The 23,637-nt window shown below is 40.7% G+C and overlaps 1 protein-coding gene across 9 annotated transcripts in view; it reads right to left on the bottom strand.

The window, feature by feature from the left end:
- The window catches only part of Akap6 (A-kinase anchoring protein 6), a 432,222-nt gene that overhangs the window by 251,297 nt on the left and 157,288 nt on the right, over positions 1–23,637 (bottom strand). For all 9 annotated transcript variants that reach the window (XM_029484604.1, XM_029484605.1, XM_029484603.1 and 6 more), the window contains one exon: positions 3,661–3,912. In XM_029484604.1, coding sequence (XP_029340464.1) covers positions 3,661–3,912 — 252 coding nt within the window. The remainder of the gene's footprint in view (positions 1–3,660; positions 3,913–23,637) is intronic.

Below are 23,637 nucleotides of genomic sequence, written 5' to 3'. Positions count from 1 at the left end.
CACTTTGTAGACCAGGCTGGCCTCGAACTCAGAAATCCGCCTGCCTCTGCCTCCCGAGTGCTGGGATTAAAGGCGTGCGCCACCACGCCCGGCTTTTTTTTTTTTTTTGAGGAGTTTTTTTTTAAGTGTTTGATTTAGTTGGTCATTACTTAGGAGTTTCTCTTCTATAATGATACCATTTATATAGTCATATAAAAGAGTTTAAACTGGAGTTACCCTATACAGAGAACAATGTTTCTCCCAGGAACTATAGGATGCTAAATAACAGGCCCAGTGCTAGATATGGGATGTCTCTACCCAAGCTGACGGTCAGAGGAGTCCTGGCGACCCCAACACAAGACAAATGGGAGATCTATATCTCTACCTTTCTGAGGTTCAGAGAGAGTTGCTGGAGCCAGCAGTCAGGGAAGCCTGAAGGAAAATACCATCTTAGAGAGATGACAGGAACACTGCACTCATGAGCTCAGAGCAGCTGTGGAGGCAACACAGCATCTGTGCAAGGTCAGGCACTACTCCAGCAAGGCTCACATCTAGCTGGGAAGCTATTGACAGGTGATGGTGTCCGGAAGAGAAAAAAAATCACTTTTCTTTAATGGTATGGCCCTCTGATTGAGCATGCTCAAGCAGATGGCCCCACATCCAGGAGGATTTATGCAGCACAAGTTGGACTTGGTGGATTTTTTTTAAGAGAGGACAAGAAGTTGAGGGGAGTAATGTAGGGGATGTGACTCTGGTAGGAATTAGGGGAGAAATGGGAGTTAAATGTGATCAAAATGTACTGTATGAAATTATCAAAGAATTAATAGCTAATTAAAAAGCTATTATAAATGATGGTTATATTACTAAGCCACCCCTAAGACCTTTTAAATTAGCAACTAGTAGAAATTTATAATATTTCTATTGTTCTCATCATAATTACTGTCCTACTTCCATGAGGTTTAAAAGTACTAAAGAAAGGTGTTATAATGAATTAATTTCAGAGCTCAGGAGATAACTAGATGCTGGAAGAGTCAGCTACCTGCCTTTGCACAAACAGGGAGGACCAGGAGCATATTTAGCCTTCAAACTCTTGAAAAGTGGATGTGCAATAAATGTTGGACATATTTGTTAAAACTATATGTTAGATAAATAAATGACTGCATCTCGGAGAATAAAGCACAAGTGATCTTTGTAAAACTTTTGGGATCTCTAGTTACTGTTTTGATTTTTAAAAATCCATACTTAAAAGCATTCACATTGTAACTATTGGATTTTTAAATATGGAAAAACTCTAACCCTTAGGGAAAAAAATAGATTCACCAAGCAGGAACAGTATAGTCTTGAGATAAGGAGTATAGTCCAGTGGTACAGTACAAGCCCAGAGTGTCCAACACCTTGGATTTAATCCCTGCGGAAGGCAGAGGTGAGGGAAATTGAATAACAATAGAACAATAAAACCAATGAAGGTCTTCACTATGCAGTGAACTTTAGGTGGGAGAAGAAGGGTCATGTTGGGGATTAAACCAATGGCCTGGTACATGCTAGCTCATTGCTCGGCGTAATGCTATACACTGCTGACCTTGCAGGGGCAATTTTAAGAAAAACAAACACGCTCTCTGAAGTCATAAGTCTCACACAGCTATGAGACCAAGGGGTAAGTATGTGGTGGTTTTCCCACCTTTAGATCGCAGAGGTACACACATGACTGTTAGTCCTGAGGGCTGTTAGCGATGTAGAGCAAACCTCTTCTCAGTCATGCTTTCCTGATCGCTATCAGTATTCCATCTTCGTTTGTAAAGTTTTTCCATTTCATTTTCTTTCTGCAAATCTCCCATCACCAAATGTATCCTGAGACTTTTATCTGACTTTCCTGCCCTTTCTCAGTTCTGGTGTGCAGGCAAAAACAAATAAAGCTAAGGTCCTGTCAGCTCTCCCCGAGGAGCAGTAGAGCCACAAACACTTGGGAACAGAAAAGGTTTGCAAAGGCTCAGAGCAGACAGAACCTGACTCACAGAAGACTTCACAAAGCAGTGCCTAGATGGCCACTGTGCCTCTACCCTTCCTCACACGGCATATTTTTGTCTCTCTGCAACAATTCTAAAACTAGCCTCAAATATAAAAATGTGCCGAACTGCTTCAGACTAAGTTTATAAATAAATTTTTAGCTCTTCTTGTAAGAATCAGAACAGATACGACATGATATTAAGTTATGACGTCAGAGAAAAAATAGCTATTAGCAATTGGTCAATAGCCTTTCACCATTTTTCGTTTCTACTTTATGTATGTAATAAGTTCAAATGCAAAATATAATTCATACAATATCAATAAGTCCCAGAACACTGCTGGACCTTCAGATTCCTATAAGAAAGAACTGGCAATCGACTAACTTAATTTCCATGTCCCTTCCAGCAGCTGACAAGGGCAGGTCTGAAGAAAGACCCCTTTAGAATGTAGACAAGTTTCTGATTTCTACCAGCCTGTATGCTCAGAGGTGGTGGATTATAGGAACGGTGGTCATCTGGAACCTGGAGACTCCAGTAACCATGAACGCCACACCCGAGAGCCTCTGGGGCATGGGGAGCAATGGCATCTGAAAGCCAACACTGCCCCCAGTCTCACCCTTACAGTCCCAGTCACAACAGCAAGGAGTGCTAGCTGCAAGCAGAAACTGGCAAGCTTAGTAGAGGAGAACAAGGCAGATCTTGATTCCCACTGTCTTCTAAACCCCACATGGACTTTCTACAATGGCATCTTTATTTTGAATAAACAAAAACATCAGTGAGTGTATATCGTCTATAAAAATAGGCACAGATTTGTTTCACGGTGCTGATAGTTAACCAGTCATTGGAACACTAATAAATTAATGAATTCTTCAACACTTGTTTAGAAGCTTCTTAATCTCACACATACAAGAGCTTTATAAATTTGAAGAACATGATTTCCCAAAAAAGTAATAACAAAGAATTGAACTAAATATAAAGAGCTATAGAACCAAGAAGACAAATACCATATTATCAGCCCATGGTTTCTTTTCCTGACATCCTACTGCATTCTGCACACTTATCAGAGTTTGGCCTTAGCATCTCTTCATTTCTTTCTATCCCCTACTAGATTTAAATCTCCTCACAATGAAATGATGGGTTTTCAAAGGTAGTGGGTATTTTATGTGTATGAGTGTTTTGCCTGTGTGGATGTCTGCACACTACCTACATACATAGCTGGTACCCACTGGATCCAGAAGAGGGGTCCAGGCACTGGAGTTCCAGGTCGTCGTGAGCTCCCATGAGAGGGTTGGAAATTTAACCTCCCTCTGGAAGAGCACTCAGTGCTTTTAATTGCTGAGTGAGCCGTCTTTCTGCCCTCCACCCTATAGAAATGTGGGTTGGATCATATTCCTAGTACCTGAACATAGTGTTAAACAACTGTGTTTTAAATAATTGAGGAAGAGACGCGAAATCAGGAGGTGCTAACATCCATGGATGACATCTATACAAACGTATGTCAAAAGCCTGCTTCATACTACAAGCGTTTAGCTTTTACTCACTCCGCCGAGATCCTAGATAAAGACCTGCTTACTTCCCTACACAAACCTCACCCTCTCATCTCTAAACTGAAATTTTAGTTTCCATCTTCGAATGGAAACACCTGGCAAAGCATGACTTGCTGCCAAAGGCCACTCACCTCCGTTGTTTCTTCAGAGAACGCTTGCAGAATGTCAGTCTGCCTGGTGTAGTTGCCATTGGCGTCCTGCAGACCTTGTAGGATGCGCTCTCGGAGGACCAGCACGGATACGCGGAGCTGGTGCCAGAGCAGCTGCACTGCGTGGATGTCTACGATGACATTGACCGAGTAGGACAGCAGCTTCAGGGAGAACTCCGTCTCAAGGAGGGCATGGATCTGCTCTACGTGGTCGGAAATATCCTCGCAAATATCCTGCAGCAAAGGAAAGCAAGAGTGTTGAGAACACATGTGGGGGCACCTTAGCCTTATGCTGGGGAGGAAGGGTTATGAAAGGTCACTCGCCAAGCACAAGGGCAGCCACAGCACGTTTTAGACATCTGGCCTCGTTTGTTCTATTACATCGTTGCAGCCATAGTCCTGAATACTGGCCCATTTATACACACAAAAATGTTCCTCTTCCTTGAGGTATTCTAACTAAAGGCTCAGCTGAGGGGTCCATTCTGACTCTTGTTTTTCATTGGTTTGGGTTCTAGAGAAGGACCGGCAGCTGCTCTATCTGACAGCGGTAAGCTATACTGAGCATACATTTCAGCATAGACACATTAGTCTAGGACTGAGAAAGGCTAGAATGTCTTTCACAGGAATCCCCAGCCATTCTAAATTAGCTATGGAACTGTCAGAGTAAGAGGCAATGGTCACTCTCCAATCGACACTATTTAATACTCAAAATCACAGTGAGAATCTAAATTTCCAACCCTCGATGTCAAGCAGAATTACTTCTGAGATGCAAAGGCGAAAAAAGAACCAAAAATCTTAAAAAAAAAAAATCACTAACTCAAAATGTCAATCACCCTCACACATACTATTAGGAGCGCAGATTCTATATCTGATGTGACAGTTGATTCACAAGTTCTCGGTGTCCGTGGCTGTCAGGACAGACACATGAAGCCCATGAATGATCGTTTAAGAAGTTGTTAATCAAAATAGTAGATATGTGCCATACAAGTGTTCTGTCTGTCAGGTTTTGTTCTACCACTGATTATTAAAATTGGGAGCCTAATTAAGGTAAAGCTTTCAGAGAGGCATTTGAGTTCTGAGCTATCAGTGTCATAGCTTTCTACACCAGGAAGATAACCTTCTGATTTCATGTATATGTTGAATTTCCGTTGAATTTTTCAAAAGAACTTAAGCCACGTTACACTGACAGATGCATCTGGTTCATGTTTTCCACACTCCATACCAAACATACCCCCATCTTAAGTCATGCTCGCATCCATTCTGACGCACCTCAGACTCCCTTTATTTTGTAACATCTAGGCCTCCAGCCTATTTCTTTGACACATCTCTCTGTCACAGCTCTGTTCTGAACCCTGTCATCACGCCATCTGTGCAACATCAGTAGGTCTCTCAGGCCACCGCCTCCTCTTTTTCCTGATTTTTTTATTCCCATTTCAGATATTCTTCCACACCCCCAAGCTCTGGCCCCTCCTCCACTTCTCTCCTAGCCCAGCATCTGCAGCTAACATTCCAGCCCCTCTCTTGACAGTATTCCCAAACTCTCATACTCCTGGTTTTTATATATTAGCCTCTCTCTGTCTCCTTGAGCCTATAGATGCAGAACACTTCAAATATCTAGAAGAGAAAATGACTTTGTTACCAGCCTAGACAATACAATTATTGTCTTCCCAATGTCCCACCATTGTCATCTCAAGTACTGTTGATTATATATGTAAAGTTAAGTGGGTGCCAATGAACACTTGCCTACTGTCCAGTTATCACCTGCTGAAGGGATCTCTTAATCCAGACAAGGTACCGTGTTGACATACTGTACTGGCTGGTTTAGTGTGTCAACTTGACACAGCTAGAGTTATCACAGAGAAAAGAGCCTTCCTTGAGGAAATGCCTCCATGAGATCCAGCTATAAGGCATGTTCTCAATTAGTGACCAAGGGTAGGAAGGCCCATGGTGGGTGGTGCCATCCCTGGGCTGGTAGTCCTGACTTCTATAAGAAAGCAAGCTGAGCAAGCCAGGGGAAGCAATCCAGTAAGTAACATCTTCCCTGGCCTCTGCTTCAGGTTCCTGCCCTGTGTGAGTTCCAGTCCTGACTTCCTCTGGTGATGAACAGCAATGTGGAAGTGGAAGCTGAATAAACCCTTTTCTCCCCAACTGGCTTCTTGGTCATGATGTTTTGTGCAGGAATACAAACCCTGACTAAGACACATGCCAAAAGGATTTTGGTTTCATTACAATATCATTATAATCATTGAAAGAACACCCATCATGTTGATATCCCGCTCTGTTACTCCAAAACTCTGTAAAATAGCACTTTTAGACTATGCTTTGCCCTAGGTGACTCCAATGTGCAATCAACATTTGGCTCTGTTTGGAGTGAAGACGCAGGATGACTCTGCACCTCGTACACATAAACACCACACCGCCCATCCAGCGTGTCCCACAAAGCACAGGCCAACTCCTAAAAGCAAGAAGATACCAACTATAAACTTTAGCAATGTATACTGGGATCATAACATTACGTAGGTGTATTAAAATCATACCAAACAAAACAGACTAACGAAGATTACACCACCTTTCTCTGTAGCCCCTACAGAGGAGCCCCTAACACTGCTGTGGCTTTGGTCTCCACCAACCTGTTTTCTGACTCCTCACTGTGAGCACGAAAGGGCCAACAGCCTCCTGAGCACCCAGGACTTCAGTTTAGCTCCTTCCCTACTGCTGATGACCAGCTCAAAGGGCCACCATCAGCCCATCTGTTTTTCTGGTTTCATGGCAGCACCTCTGTGGGATGCATGTACTTCATCTTGTCTGGCAGCCTGTACCGCACCTTGACTCGATCCAGAGGCCTGGCTTAACACTGCAATGCTGGCTTGTCTTTGGGGTTGCCCACATCTGCCTGCACAGTGACTCTTTACGTGGCTCCTCCTACTTTCTTCCTCTGCCTTCTTCCTCCGGAGGACTTGAACTCTGTGGCAGCTTCTGTAAGCTTTTTGTAGCCATTCTGCAACTACACTTGGGTTTATACTATGTCACATAAACCATGTGATCTAAAAGTGAGTATCTGTAATTAAGATTGTGACAAAAGAGCCTATGCTTGCCAATGGCCAGCTATCCAAAAAAACGAGGACTACTTGGCAAATTTCAGCCAATGAGATGGTGTAGCCGATTTGCTATTATTGAGTGAATTCTGACAGAGTCACACAGACATGTCTGTCTATGGTTTCTGATACAGTGCACCAATAAAGCACCAGTCCTGTGACAGATCTGACCAAGTCCAAATTAGATAAGAAAAGAAGAGGGCATCCTGGCTTCCGCAACCCTCCTCCCTTCATGAGAGCACTAATGTCAGCACACATATCACACTTCATAACTCACTTTTAGAAAACTCCAAACCCCACTCTTGCTCCAGAATAAGAAGGTTTTAAACTTCTAGCCCCCCTTTCAATGTGCTGGCCAGAGAACAGTCTCCTGACTTTCCCACCATGTTTGGTTATTTGCAAATAGAATAGAAAAAAAAAGGAACCTACAGACTCAATCAGCAATAGCTGGAATAACCCTTGTGCCACTTGCTCAGAATAGACGAAAAGGAATTTCTCACCCATCCGCAGCACCCAGCACAATAGGTTATATATAGCTATGGCACCACATGCCAAAATCCATGCCACCCATTCCTCTGACACATGACTTGACTCCTTCATAGTGAATGTAGGAATGTAGTCAGCCAGGCGATGGGTCAAGATTCCCAGGCAACTATCTAGGAGAAACAATTCTTAAAGGGGCACCGAGTATTGCTGGTGCCAGTCAACCATCCTCCTGCATGTCTAGAAAAGGAAAGGAAGCTGGTACAGTTCCCAAAGAAGCAGATGAACTCTGAAGGGAAAAGAAATCACCTTCCCCTCAAGGGCCCACCTCCCCCTGATCAATATTCTGGCAATGTGCACATGCAACCCTTATTTAAAATTCTAAAACTAAATAATGCATAGCAAGATGCAACTTTCTAGAATCTATAAATTATTTCATGCCTTTTATTTTACCACCAGTTGCTTAACCTGATCAAAACCATATGAACACACAAACTGTAGAATAAAAAGCTATGTGCATGTGTTTGCACATGCAAGTGTGTGTGTGTGCATGTGTGCATTTGCCTGTGTGTGTGCATATATGTGTATGTACCCACTTTTCCAAACTTGGACTTTGTTTTGAGCACCAAACCAAAGATTTGATTGAAGAAAAAATAAGTAATTCTGAACTATGTGCTCTCTAGTGATAGAAAAATGTGCTTTCCTCTGTCGTTCTGCACAGATATTAAACAACTATTTACAGAATAGTCTAGAGACCTAATACTTAGCTTCTTAACAATTGCCTGTTTGCTGGAAATTTATATAAAAGAAGCTGAAGATGGTGGGTAGCCTGCTAATTTAATGCAATCGAATCTAGGGGATTAGAGACTTCAAAAAGTAATTAGCTGAATGACTGCCTCCCTGCAGGAACTGTTTGTATTTTAAAAGCTCCAGGAGAACTGACCTGTTGGAGGCCCTGTAGGTATGTCTTTAACAAGGTGAATTGGAAGCACAGGCTGGGGTGCTTGGCCAGGCTAATTGATGCATGTGGGAAATGAGTCTAGACTCAACTGCCCATGTGACTGAAGCAGATGGCAAGTAGAAACTGGATTTAGCTCCCATGACTACACCTCTTGGTAGATACACATTTGCTACCCAGAGAAAACTAAATAAGAAATAAGAAAATCCTTTTTTAGGATACAAACAATCCCTTGTCGATCAGCTTTTTATCTATGCACTCATCCATCTTAAGAACAAACACACAAAATATTTTTATCTGCCACTGAGAGTATTAATGGGAGACACAGTATTTCATGCCACAGGTAGAATTTTTAAACACTTAGCATGACAATGATTAATTCAGCTCAGATAGGAGCAAAAATTCATAGGGAATTATAGTAACCCAACAAATACTGTTTAATTTCAAGCTATTTTCTGTTTTGAGAGAGAGAAAAGTGCTGGTTGGCAGGAAACTGAATTTAGAGGGGGGAAAGGTCAGAAGATGGATGAAGATACTGAAGAAAATATGTGTAAAAAACAGATTCTATCCCACCACCCACACAGGAGACCATAGAGCACACCAGCATGACATTCTTCAGCAGGGAAGGCTGAGTCTGGGCATCCTCATGGCCTTAGGCTGACATCGCCCTGTGGTCCCTACTTGCAGCGGAATCTTACTTGCATTTCTGCTTGTTTCAGCCTCTTCCCTGGTGTAGAGCTTTGTTATCTGACTTCCGGATTCCTCTCTTATATTTCCAAGTATTTCACCTTGGAACAATGGGACCTTGACATGAATGGTCCCCTAGAACGATGAGATAATAAAAGATCTACTAACCTACACAGGCTCAAGGCTTCAGATTCAGACGCTGCCTTTAAAACACCTCCTACCCCTTGGTAGCCATGTCTAGGAACAGAGAGGACCTTGGGATTGTAAAGGTAGAAGAATACAGAAAATTTGTTGACGTGATCAAGACAAGCCTTTAGACGTTTGCCTGGAAAGTTACCATGTGCCACTATCGTGTATCTAGAGATAAACGAGCTGCTACACCGCACTTGTTATGATATCATTTCACAACAGGACACTCTTTCCTACGTCTTGACGAATTTTATCACTAACAGAAGGTAGCAAGCTAGCTTCAATCGCAGAAGACTTATTTCTATGAATGTTCTTCCTAACCAAATGGTAGGCACATCTCATAGTTCTCTTTATAGTTAGTGGCTACCAATTAACCTGTGACTGAAAACATTATAAACGTCACTTTCACTAACTGACAACTAAAAAAGTCATTCTCATAGATAAAACCATTCAGGTTTATTTTTCAATATCACCCATTGCTTTCTTGGTTTAAAATCTCCCTTGGTTCTATGTGGATTTCATTCATTTAAACCTTTCCCTCTGAGAGAAGTTGTTGTCCAGCAGGCTCGCTCAGATGATTAGATTAACAGATGTCTCTAAAAATAACAAACTGGGGATGGTTTAAAAATACCCTTTGAACAACAATGTTTTAAAAAGATACTCAAACTGTCCCCAGTTCAACCCATAATTATAAAAAGACAGTTAAAAACTTGCAGGACAATGAACCAAGGAAGTAACTTCTGCTATCTAATCAGTTAAAAATAGTAAAAGTCCATCGTCACAGCAAAAAATAAACATAGAAGTTTGGGGTTTTTTGGTCACACAATCCTTTCAGTTCTAGGCAAAAGGAGAAAGCAGAGCCCTTAGGTCATGACAACATGAGAACTAGCAGCGACTTCTTTGGCTAACTGGTTCAGAGCTCCTACACTGTGCTCTGGAGAGTACAGAGGATAAAGAGGGCGGCCTCAGAAGTGAGTGGAAGCGGACAGTGAATCTTTAAACGTATTGACACATACAATATTTCCCCTCAGAACTGGTTGTACTAACACAGGAAAGTGATGCTCTCCTCTCACCATACAGCCATCCCTGTGACCTTCAGGATCACTGGCAGGACAAAAAGACGTGAACGACATTACGTTTATGTTGCCCAATACTGACTCGACTTAGTCTTCCATGTAGCTAGTGACCTTAGAGACGCAGCCATCTTTTAAAAGAAAAAGTCTTCCAAACCAGGAATATAAATCACTTTCCTTTTTCTTTCTTTCTTTTTTAAAGATGTGTTCTTTATTTACATTTCAAATGTTATCCCCTTTCCTGGTTTCCCCTCCGAAAACCCCCTATCCCATTCCTCTTCCCTCTGCTCACCAACCCACCCACTCCAGCTTCCACACCCTGGCATTCCCCTATACTGAGGCATAGAACCTTCACAGGACCAAGGACCTCTCCTCCCATTGATGTCTAATAAGGCCATCCTCTGCTACATATGGGGCTGGAGCCTTCTTTTTTCTACCAAACACTCTTTCTAGTGTCTACTTTGTTCTTCGTCATTGAGAACAACTATAACGGATATAGGGAGGAAGAATGGTAGGTGGCACTTATGACTAATAGGGTATAAATCTGCATACAATGATTTTCGTTTTTACTGGTAGAATTACATGAACATGATGACAGCAATAAAATCGCCCCTGGAAAGGATGTTGCTGTTATAATTAGCTTCAACTCACACAGTTCCCTGACCAGCCTGTCTTCCCAGAGGCAGGAAACCTGCTCTATGTGTCTTTGGGTCTGTAAGGTCACACCAACAGGACCCTGCCACACAGATGAACAATGTCCAAAAGATGTTTGCAGAGTCCAAATCACCTGAAGAAGATATGATACTTCACAAACCCGAGGGAGCACCCTTAAAAATAAGGGCTAGTTTGTTACTCTCTGAGGTGCATCCACATTGATAGGCTTGGGCTGATGAAGCCTCTTTTGTGTTTATGAGAAGAGGAGCTGAGAAGCAAGAGGAAGGCTGTACGTTTTCTTACACACTGGCAGCCACGAAGCTGGTGTTCTCCATGCCGCTCACAAGAAAGCATGGAGCCATATGTCACCCGTCTTGGTTGACTGACACTGAAGCAGACACCTTGTATACACCTGCTGCTACAGCTATAGAAACAAAGACACCTAGAATTGGGAAAGATAACCCACTACTAACATCACCCAGAGGTACCCAGAGAATTCTCATTCTTTGTTTTCATGCCCCAGAAAACAATTTGTCACAATTTTATTTGTCAGTACTGAAATGACTGTGATAATTTCTAGGAGAACACGGGGCTTGTAACTTTTTCTGATATACCTCTATTTTTCTCCTCTGTTTTTACATGCACCATTCAACAACAGAGATGTTGATGCTAAGCAATGTGTCATTAGGCAATTTCATCAAGGATTTGAGATTAAATAACTTGCACTGTAGAGTCACAATTTACATAACTTAATAAAACTTTCGGGTTTCATAAATTTCATTACTACCTTCAAAATCCTTCCCTTTTAAAAGATTTATTTATTTATTTATTTATTTATTTATTTATTTATTGTATGTAAGTACATTGTCACTGTCTCCAGACACACCAGAAGAGGGCACCAGACCCCATTACAGATGTAATCCACCATGTAGTTGCTGGGAATTGAACTGAGGGCCTCTGCAAGAGCAGTCAGTGCTCTTAACTGCTGAGCCATCCCTCCAGCCCCTCAAAATCCTTCAATGAAATGTGACAAGAACCACATGATCAACAATCATCCAGGAAAGAAGTCACTTGGTCATAGGCGTACCCTGAGAAGTTTCCTGCCTCTGTAGCCACTGAGCCTTCATAGACTCTCATAGAATAAGCAATAGGACTAAGGCAGTAATCAGCAACACAGAAGACCTGGCACCCGAGGTTTGAGAGGTGATCGTTTATTCTCAGCAATGCAAGGCCATGGGGCTGTGACTGTTTACAGCTTAGAGCCATCCAATAATGAACATGGGTCATCTCTGTAGGGGACACACTGTGATGGCCCCTTCAACAGCTCACTTGGCAGGTTAACAATGTAGGTTCAGAGCAGCAGTTGGAGGGGAAGGATCTACAGTCCATTCAGAATAAGGGCCAAAAGTGCAGTGCACCACCCTGGAGTTAAAGTCCCATTTGGGTTGTTTGCCTTTGGCTGGCCTGGTGAGTTCAGAGACATTACTCCACCCTCCAGTTCTCCGAATTAGCAACACAAATACACCTATTCCTAGGAGGCTCCTGTCTATCTGACTGTATCACTCACCCTCGCTGCAATCATTTCAGATTTCTCTTGTGGGGAGGGAGGGCTATCAATACCTATTAATTATTTATATTTGTCTTACTTGACTTGGAAAGTTCCTATCAACTCTCTTAAAAGGCTCTTAGTAGTATTTCTAGTTATAAAGATTCATTTATAAATGCAAGCTCTGGACTTATGCATAAATTCTTCTGTCTAAAAAAAGAAATAAAAAAGATGAAAATTCTCTTTGAGATGTCTTTGCTAACTCAAGTCATAACCTTGGCCAAGCCAGCCTTGTTTTAGATGTACTTTATATATTTAGACCACTAAGGCTGTGGCACAACTTCTAAAGATGTGTTTCTATGTCTTCCTCCTCCACACAGATATCCACAGCAACTAGCTATGCGGTTGGTTTCTATACACCCACGACATGCCTACTGGGAACTGATACAATGGACACAGGCTTTTAAGAGATTTTTTTTTTTGAGAGCCTAGAACAGGAAACGAACCCTTGAGGGATCAGAGATCTATGAGGAGCTAACTTTAGAGGCCATGGTTAGGACATTATATGTGAGAAAACAGTCACTCCAGACTCTACAATGTCAGTCTCTCTTTCACATAGGAATGGTTGGAAAGTAAGCCTCAGTTAGCCTTTTGGAAAATTTCCATTATCTCTAGTGATGTAGTAATTCATTCCTAGGAATTTCCTTTAGGACAGCAGTTCTCAACCTGTGGATCTAACAACAGGTCCAGTACATCTCTCTTTTGGTCCTTGAGTTGTTAATTTTTTTCTCTATCACTATAAACCATGATAACATCCAAGTTGATAAATACAATATTGCTGTAGAGCAGCGACTTTCAACCTTCCCAATGCTGCAACCATTTAATACAGTTTCTCACATCGTGGTGATCCCCAACCATAAAACTACTTCATTGCTACTTCATAGCTGTAATTTTGCTAGTGTTGCAAATCATAATGTAAATATCTGATATGCAGGACCCAAAGGGGTTGGGGTCCAGCTTGAGAACCACTAAATATATAGACAATGTGCCAAAGTACATTTAATGCCATCTGATGGTCAAGATATATTTTAACTGAGAAAAAAAAGTAAGTTGCAAGAGCTCTATAAAAGGAGTGCGTAATGGAAGCACAACTTGTCCCCTTTGGGTGTGGCTGGATAGGGAGCCAGCTTCTTTTCTGTTTTCAGATAAAACCCCAAGGGAGAACACTTTTCTGAGGATGGATTCCAAGGCTTGACAGAGTGATCATGACACTCTAGCATTCTAGGATTCGAATTCATCCCCTCTCGGGCTTTTGTGTGAAAACAGGAAGGACAAAGGCATGTGAGAACTTAGTATTCCTTCAGTGGTTCACTTTACATGACTAAAATTTCAGTTTGTCATAGCTTTTTTAAGAATTAGCACATTTATACTTTTTAATTGACTTATATAATTTTTATTCGTTTTTATTTTTGTAATTTACTTATGTAAGTTTTTATTTATTTTCATTAGCCTAAATAGTCTGCCTTGGTAGATTTTTTTGTCCATTCCTTTACCCAATGAAAAGCAAAATGATCAAAATACACAAACACACATTTGGAATCTTTTCTGGAAATGTTAGTGTTGGTCATTGAGACCTAAATTAAAACACAGAATCCAACTTATATTTTACTTAAGAAAATCCATTTTGGTATCCCGCCTGCCCCATGCTTGGCTGACTCTCTATAGTAGTACCACTCTTCAGCAAACCCTAGGCATACAAAACAAGATGAAAGGTATTGAATTCCAATAATGTGGTTTTAAATCTACCCTCTTTGCCCTTTTCCAGAGGCTCCTTTGGGAAATAAAAATGGATAAGAATAACATATCTGACTGCCAAGCACAGCAGCCATCCATTATTAATACTCCAATGACCCGCCAAAATGGAGGATGAGGTCTATTCAAATAATCCTGTAACAGCGATTCAACATCCTCAAAGGATCTTATTCTTTGCTTTTGAAATCTGTTACAAGCTAAGTGACAAAGTCACTTGCAATGTACTTTTTATATATCTAGGTTAATTTTTATCTAAAATGTCATTTGAAAACCTATTGCTTATTTAGACTGACTACAAACCTAGTGAAGAGCTTTCTTCTCCCTAATTATACACAGAGAATTCTGTTCCTTTCAAACCATGGGTGGGGTTTCAGAACACATACAAAAGAAGTGGCAGGATCGATCAATGAGGTCTGAGCTACCTCGGACAACATCTGAACCTAGATTCATTCAATATTTCATTCATGATTAATGCACTCTGCCCCCTTGTGCCCTAAACCATGTGCTCAGCCCACTCTTAATTCACTGTAGACAGAAACCATTTTGTGATGGTCTGGTGAAAATTCAGATGTGTGCAAGTGTACTGACAGGAAACAGACATAATAAAATTAAAGACACAAAATGAAAAGGGCAACTTAGCAGGGGATGCTGGGAACATGGGTAAGAAAAGCCCTGTCGAGAGGGTCACAAGGCAAAACAACTTCCATTATTTATCTGTAAGTTAGACTTCAGCTATTTCTGAAGCAAAGTGGGATGTGCCAGCTGACTTCCAGATAGAGAGCACAACTAACGTTTTTTAAGGCAGAGGGAACATGGGGGCAAAGAACAAAAAGGTGACAGTCCTGGCACTAGAAGCACGCCCTTAGAATTGTGAAAGTTGAAAGAAAGATTTGGTAGAGGAATTAGACACCAGGGACGTCAATAGACATAAGGATATAGCACTTAAATATTTCTGCATACTGAGGAAGATATAGAAGCTGGTCCAGAAAAGATCACATCTTCAGAACTGCCTTATGTCTTTGTGCAAATAATCCAGACTACCTAGAAGGCAGAGGCAAAGGCTCAGAGAAACCTTAAGTGTGGGGAGATCTAGGCTGAAAAGGATCAGCTAACCAGAGAGAGCAGGGATGACAAGAAGAAGCCTACAGAAAACCTATGTGTTCCTGGTGAAAGAGGATCCCATGTGTCTGTGCTGCTTGCCTGTCTGTCTGCTTACAGTGCATCCGGGAGGAGGGCTTCCATGAAGATCACACAAAGGTCACAGGCCATCTCCCTCCCAGGCTGGGAGAGAACAGCTCAGAGTGATTTGGCCCAGAGGGACCTTTTCCCTTCTTCCTCCCATAGGTCACTAATGTCAGAGCCATCAATGACCCTAGGAGCTCTCAGTACTAAAATGCCTCCTGGGATTCGTCCACTGATAATTGATTTTATTGGCCACTTGACCAGCAGTTTCCTTGAACTGGGGCTGACCAGTGCTTTCCTGAAACTGGCATTGTGACATTTCGTGATATGAGAAAAGGTAAAGTTATTTTGATAGTATCCATCCTTCATAGCTTAAAAGGATTGGTCCATATAGAGTTTGAGATTTATTAAACAGGGTATATAAATGTTAGAACAAAAGCTGAGGCAATCCCATGAGCCAAAAAGATAAAGAAAATATGCTGGCTATTCACAGGGAAAGGGATGACCTTCCCACAGGTCATTTTCTGTTGTTCCGGGTTGGCTTTTGTATCAGTATGCATTTATTTTATATTATAATTTCTAAGAAGCACGGAGTATTTTTTCAAAAAAAAAAAAAAAAAGAAAATGATGGATTTTGCTTGCTTGTTTGTTCTTCAGCATATATACAAAAACCAGGAGAGGATCATGAATACATTACAGGAAAGGCTGACCCAAGTTCAGGAGGTCGGAAGCACAGAGACAGAGAACAACACAGAGGCTTTGGTAAGCCCCTCCCCTTTAATCTGTGGGAACAGATAACTAGAGTCAAATCCTTGGCCAGGAACTCATCCCAAAACTTACTTTAAAATGTAACCAGAATACATTCTGTTTTCAAACGCAGGAGGTCAGCTGTGTGCAGAGGCGGCAGCGGGGTTAATGGAATGACAGAGATTTCCGGGAGAGGCAACTTCAACAGGAATATAAAAAGGGTCAAGTAACATACAGCAGATGTAAACTGACACCAGGCTAGAATGGCCCGCCTCCTTGAACCACTAGCTATAAACAGCCAAAGATATAAAGTCCCAGCAACAGGATGCTACTTGCTTCTGTGCCAAGCAGAATCCAGTTCTGACCACTTTGGAAACTGGTGTCCTGGGCCACCTCCACCCTTGCATAAGATCTGGACTGGGCATAGGAAAGGACTGCCATTTTTAACTGTGTGTCTCTCATTCCATTTGTATAGTCAATGATGATTCAGAAAACAAATTTATATCACATAAATGGCCCAGGGTGGATGGAATTCTAAATTTAATTGTTTTTCAACAAAAATAACATCAAGATCATTGTAAAAGAAAAAGTTTGAAAAGGTCAGACAAAATTTAATCAGGGGGCAGAGAAAAGTCAGTGGTTAGGAGCAGTGGCACAAGGTTCAGTCCCCAGCTCTGACAGGGAAGCTAGCAGGCATCAGTGACTCTAGTCCCAAGGCATTCAGATTCCATGTCTGACATATACCAGGCACATGTGTGTTGTACAGACATTACATGAAGGTAAATGCTAATATGGGTAAAATAAAATTTAAAAAAATGAATCAGGGATCATGTCTATCTACCACCAAACAAAACTGCCTGGTATAGAAAAGCCCCCGGTAGTCACTGAATAAGGAGTAGCTGGGTAAGTCTCTAATCATTTGCCTCTTCGTACAGATGTATTCCACATTCTGTATACACTATACTGTATTCCAGAATTGTGCTGCTTTTATTCGATAGCATATCATGAATATTCCTTCGTGTCAATTGACATCATTCATAATTCCTAGGGCAGAGTAACATACACTATTTATTAGCCAATTCCTTGTTGCTGGATAATTGACCTTTCATTCTCTTCTTGAGAATTTGTAAGACTTTGTTACTACTATTGTGCATGTATGGGGAGGGGGTGGCACATACAACAACATATGTGCAGGGTCAGAGGACAGCCTTGTGGAGTCAGTTCTCTCCTACCTCACGTGGGTTCCAGGAGCTGAACTCAGGTCATCAGGCTTGCAAATCAAACCTCTTTACCCACTGAGCCATCTTGCTGGTTCTCTTTATTATCTTTTCATATCTATCTCTGTCTGTCTCTGTCTGTCTCTGCCTGTCTCTCTCTATGTTTCTGTCTCTGTGTCTCTCTGTCACTCTCTCTCTCTCTCTCTGATGTGTGAATATGATTTAGAAAAGCTACATAGGAAAGACTAGACTAGACTCAAAATCTAGAGCCATTAAAAGAAAGAGATTTGGCTATCATGGGAATTATTGCCAAAGGTACAGGAAATGGGGATAGATCAGCACTTACAGTTGGATAGCTGCCACACCCACTCCAGTGAAGCTTGGATGCAGCCCCAAGGCAGAAAGTTTCACGGAAACTTTTCTCCTAGAGCTTTGGCATCCCATAGCACGAATGCTCCAGATTTGTCCTTGTGATAGTCGGTGTTATATTATAGGTAATGCTACTCATTCAGACAAAATGCCTCCAATGTTGATAGTTAGAAATCAGGGATTGCTATTTGCCGGACAGGAGCTAGAAATCTCAGGGCTAGTTCAACAAAGTAACTTAAAATTCTCATTACAGACATTGCATACATAATACATTACATAATAATAGAAAGCCTACATTACATAATAGTAGAAAGAACATGGGTTGTGGTTTAAGGAGGAACTAGAATATTGTATAGTTCATGTAAGGGTTAGTAGAATGGAACTTCTCTGGTGCATGGCTTTCTCTAGGCCCAGAGGAATAGCATAATTAGGTATTTACTAAGGGATCCCTGGTCGTGGGTCAAACAATAGACCAGAATTGCACCTGGGTGTATTAGCCCTTTCACCTGGCTCCTGTGAATAGCTAATTTTAGATAGAGCTGATCTAATCTCAGTTATAAACACTGCCTGGTTCCTGTCAGCTTTTATGTATGCATTTTCTCTGTTTTGTGTAAAGAGACATTATGCATCTCAATGTACCTTGGCTAATGTATCACCTAACTTCCTTGCTTTTCTTCTGTATTATAAGTCTGATGTTCGCTTTGAGAAATTACATTCAGATACAGCACTCTCTCTGTGTCAGTGTCTGTTTGTCATTTTTCTGCTGACTCCTTGCCCACCTGAGTACTGGGACCCTGATTCTCCTGCGAGTTGAGAGATCAACTGAGTCCAGTCCACAGCAGATAGCAAATTAGTTTAACAATTTTAAATACAATTGGCTGCTTCTGTTAAGTTTCAAATGCATATATGTACTGAATAGCAATTCTACTTCTGAGACTTTAAGGGTTCAATATATTTATACTTTTTGTGAAATTTCTTACATGCAAGTCTATTGTGGGAACATAGTTTATAATGTTCAAATATTGGTAATATACTAAATGTCCATTAATATGATATATTTATTTGAATAGCATATAGATAAAAAATAATGATGGCAAGAAAACTTTTTATGCTATGAAATAGCAACCTCTTGGGCTTGAGAGATGGCTCAGTGGTTAAGGGCACTGACTGCTCTTCCACAGGTCCTGAGTTCAATTTCCAGCAACCACATGGTGGCTCACAACCATCTGTAATGGGGTCCGATGCCCTCTTCTGGTGTGTCTGAGGACAGGGACAGTGCACACATATACATAAAAAATAAATAATTCTTTTAAAAAATAGCAACTTCTTCATGATAAGTTTAGAAAGCAGAGTGTGTTATATCTAGGAATATATATATGTGTATATGTCCATCTGCAAGAACAGTTCATTAAAAAGAGGCCATGAATGAGAAAAAGAACAAAGAGGGGTACATGGCAGGATTTTGGAGGAGGAAGGGATGTAATTATAATCACAAAAATTAAAAAATAACTATCTAGAAGCTCTCTTCCCTAATATGTGTTTCATACTTTAAATTTTCCTTTGTGTATTTATTTGTGTTTTACAAAACATTTCTATTTTATATAATGTTACTTTTAATAGCGTAGCGCTTAGAAAAGTGTTTCTCAACCTGTGAGCTGTGACCCCCTTGTGGGTCACATATTAGACATTGATGTTACAATTCAAAATTGTATATATCCATAGAGCACAAAAGCACTTTTGAAGTAATAATAAAATAACTTTATAGTTGAGGGTCACCACAGCATGAGAAACTGTATGAAGAGTGGCAGCGCTGGGAAGGTTGAGAAACACTATCTTAGAAGGAGATACCAAAGGATGCTTTCCCACCTAAATTTGTAAAATAGCATTCCACAGAAAGCACAAAACTAGAGGCTTAATTTTGGAAACATATGTCTTTCTAGAAATATTTTAAACTTCAATTCTTTATAATACAAGGTCCTATTTTAAAATTATAATAAACTAGTGTGAAATAGAAAGAGATAAAAAGTAAAGTATAATATAATAGTTTAAAATAATATAACATGGTTACTATGCATAGGGTACTTTTAATCACGGAAATTACATACATTACTATATGATCAAAGGAATGGTTTTAGCTGTGTGGATATAGAACAATCAATACCGCAAACACTTTGCAGCCTTTTTGTGTTAAGACTGTGTTGCACTTTGCCTTTGACGTTTAATAAAACCTGTTTAAGTGGTGAAAAGGAAGTCAGTTTTACAAAATAAAATGAGAGAAAAACAATAATCCATATTACTATAATGGCAATACAAACTCTAGAAGGATTCACAAGCAACAGGGCTAAGGACCACCTTATAGGCGTTTACTGGGAAAAGAAACTAGCCAAAGGTCTGACTGGCACACTGGAGGATTAAAAATCCCCTGTATCATTTCTTTTTTTATTTCACACTTATGAATATATTTTAAATCTAAAAATATTAAGCAACAACAAAACACCAAACCAATTTTGATGTGGCCAAATTACAGCTGAATAGTCGGACTATAACTCCATTTTCCTCAGTGAAAGCAACTTGGTGGTTTCTAGTGTTCTAGTTAGAAATCCGCGAGGCGCCAGCACCTTTTGCCATGCGCTTTCTCTAAGGAACTCTACTTCATTTCTCTGACTGAAGCATCTTCAACCCATGAAGCAGAGCAGTCTACCTAAGCACTTCAATAATGTCACGGCTGAAAGCACCCTTGTTAGTAGTCTCCCAAGCACTTTTAAAAAGCAAAGCCTTCCATCGAACAGACCGATCATTAGAACGTAAGATGCAATTTATTCATTGATTGAGATGGCTTGATGGCAACCTTAATAGTCCTCATTCTGTGAATGAGGAGCTTCCGCACGGAGAAGGAGGTCCACTCAAGATGACAACGCAGGGCTTACAATGCTTCTGGTAGTTGGACCACTTACGGACGGAGCACATTTGCTGCCTTATCCTAGGCTGTCTTTCATCCGCTAAAACGGCAGTAATAGGATACAGTCATTAAGCAAGAGCCAATGCAATGAAATATTGAAGACATTGGACTTACTGCAGGAACTGCATCTGCATGGGTAGAATAAAGGGAGGGATAAGGAAGAAACAAAGGACAGGAGAGAGAAGCCAGCCTCATGGAAGAAACATCACCCGAGAGAGGGAGGGTGCGCAGTCTGCTCACATTATCCCATTAACTAGCCCATCATGTACTCTGCTAGGACATAGTTTCCTGAATTGTAAAATATGGGAACTGCTGCGGTGAAGACTTTCCTATGCATTCAACAAACCTACTTTCTGCTGGGCTCATCTGCATTCCCCTAGGGCCCTAGGTGGAGCACTTACTATGTCTGCGTGAGTAGTGGCCAGCAGAATGTGTGCGGGATGATACACTTCAGTATCAGACCTAATCCCTGAAGATCATTCTGGGGTGCTCAATGACCTGCCTTCCTGGTGTGCTGCCTACACTCAGAAAATCCAGAAAAACAAAAAGAATCCTAAGGGCATAGAAATGAGCCTCCAGATTGGCACTATCCAATATGGGTGCACTTCAACGGTACCTAGACCAGGGTGTGTAGAGTATACATGTAAAACACATATTGTACTTAATATTTCACAGGAACAAATATGCTTAAAATAGCTTAGTGGTTATTTTAAATCCATTATATTAATTTTTATTTTTATGTTATTTTATGTGTATGAGTGTTTTGCCTGCATATATGTCTGTGTACCTGGTACCTGTGGAGCCAGAAGAGGGCATCAGGTCCTATAGAACTAGAGTTATACATGGTTATGAGACATCATGTGGGCATTAGGAATTAAGCCCAGATCTAGAAAAGCAGCCAGTTCTCATGACCTCTGAGCCATTTTTTTCTCCAACTCCCCTTAATTACATATTAAAATGACAGTATTTTGGAAAAAAAATTTAAAAAACTGTTAAAATTAATTTTACCTATTTATTTTTGCTTTTAAAATGTTGCTACTTGGAAATTTAAAAATCACATATTGGGTTTGCACTTGGAGCTCATTATTATATTTTAATTGGGTAGCTCTGCCAAGCATGGAAATCTAAATCTTTGAATCAGCGTGTAAAACAGAGCTCGTTCATTGCTACCGAGTGCCACAGCAATAGACCCTTGAAGGACCAGGCTGTTGACTCAATCTTTGCTCCTTCAGGAGTCCACTCAAAGTCCTGTGTACACATCTGCTCTTTAAGATAAAAAAAAAAAGGGGGGATTTGTCAATCCTAAATTTTGGTAAAGGAGTTGAGGGGAGAGTGTGTTATCACAGGACTGTGGCTACATTCATTATGCCTGAAGAGTATGGAAACCGTTGACAAAACCAGCAAGGAAAAGGAGAAACGGTAAAATGACGGAACCACCAGCTGAGAGTGCTGGGTCTTCCTGATGGGGTATTCTTCCAAAATCCCCGAAAGTCCTGCTCAGGGGAGATAGATGCCAGAATCTTCACCATTCTACCTAGTACATGTTCCAACAATACCACACCAACCCTGACCAGATGTGCTGTGTGGACACCTCTGTCCCCTCTGGCACTGTACATCCAGAGGCAAATGCTGAACTCTGGGGACACAGGCTTAGCGATAGAGTGGTGTAAGGAGCAGTTGGTGACTTCAGTCTGACTGTTGTATTTCCCTCTGTCTTTGCCATAAAAATCCTGCAGACACATTACAATATCCATTTTCATATAAGTAGCATCGTACTAACTAGTTTCTGTATAGCAGTCTGCCAAATGAGCAAGTCGTGCATGGGATTGTGGGAGCCTACTTCTCCACGAAGCTCATTGGCATCTTTTGCTAACAAGATCACTGCTAACAATTGCTTCTATTTCTCGTTAACAGTTCCATGGTTCAAGCTAATGTTCAAACATGTCAGTTTTTCTTCCCTCTTCTTATCTCTTTTCTTGAAAATAAAGGCTTAGTCTAAGTGAGTGAAACATAATGATAATCTTTAGAAAAGGAAGCAAAAGGAGACAAAGTGTGAGCCTCAGATACATTTTGTACATATTAACTAAACTTTTTAAAACAATGAGTAAGCAGGGGTGGTGATGCACACCTTTAATCTCAGCACCCAGGAGGCAGAAGAAGGTGGATCTCTGAGTTTGAGGCCAGCCTGGTCTACAAAATAAGTCTAAGACAACCAGGGCTCTGTTAAACAGAGAAATCTTGTCTAGAAAACAAACAAAACCCAACAACAACAAAAACAAAAACACTAAATAGATTATGTTTTGTAAAAAAATAAATAAAATAAAAAGTTTTATGTTTCTTACTCAGGTACACGAGTACTTACTAAGCCAAGCTACCTTTAATTATAGATATTTGGTCTGAGCCAGCTACTATGGTGAAACATCACACATTAAAGACCATGTAACATGAATATTGGATCCAAGCTCTGTTTCAGTTAAGAAGTGATTAATGCTTAAAAAAATTAAACATGAGACCTGGTAATAGTCAATGCTATTTTTAGTATTTATAATGATAATTAAATATGATATGATAAATGACAATAAATACCAACTAATGGTATCTCAAATACAGAGGTTGTCAAAAATGACAATGTTAATAGATATATCTAATTCATATTATTAATGGCATGTCAATTTTGTTAATAAATGCTTCTGTGAACATCAGTATCAAAGCTTTTATTATCCACCATATATATTCATCTTCTGAACAGGAGAAATTTATAGAAACTGTCTATGTAAAGCTAAAAATAATCAAATAAAAATTTAGTCATCTAAACATTGAAGCAAGAAATGGAACAGGAGCTCAGTGGTGCAGGGCTAGCCGTGCATGCATGAGGTCCTAGGGGACAGGAGAACAGTGGTGCAGGGCTAGCCGTGCATGCATGAGGTCCTAGGGGACAGGAGAGCAGTGGTGCAGGGCTAGCTGTGCATGCATGAGGCACTCCCTAGG

The sequence above is a fragment of the Mus caroli genome, chromosome 12, assembly GCF_900094665.2.
Source record: "Mus caroli chromosome 12, CAROLI_EIJ_v1.1, whole genome shotgun sequence".
NCBI lineage: Eukaryota > Metazoa > Chordata > Mammalia > Rodentia > Muridae > Mus > Mus caroli.
This window is presented reverse-complemented; position numbering and strand designations above follow the sequence as displayed.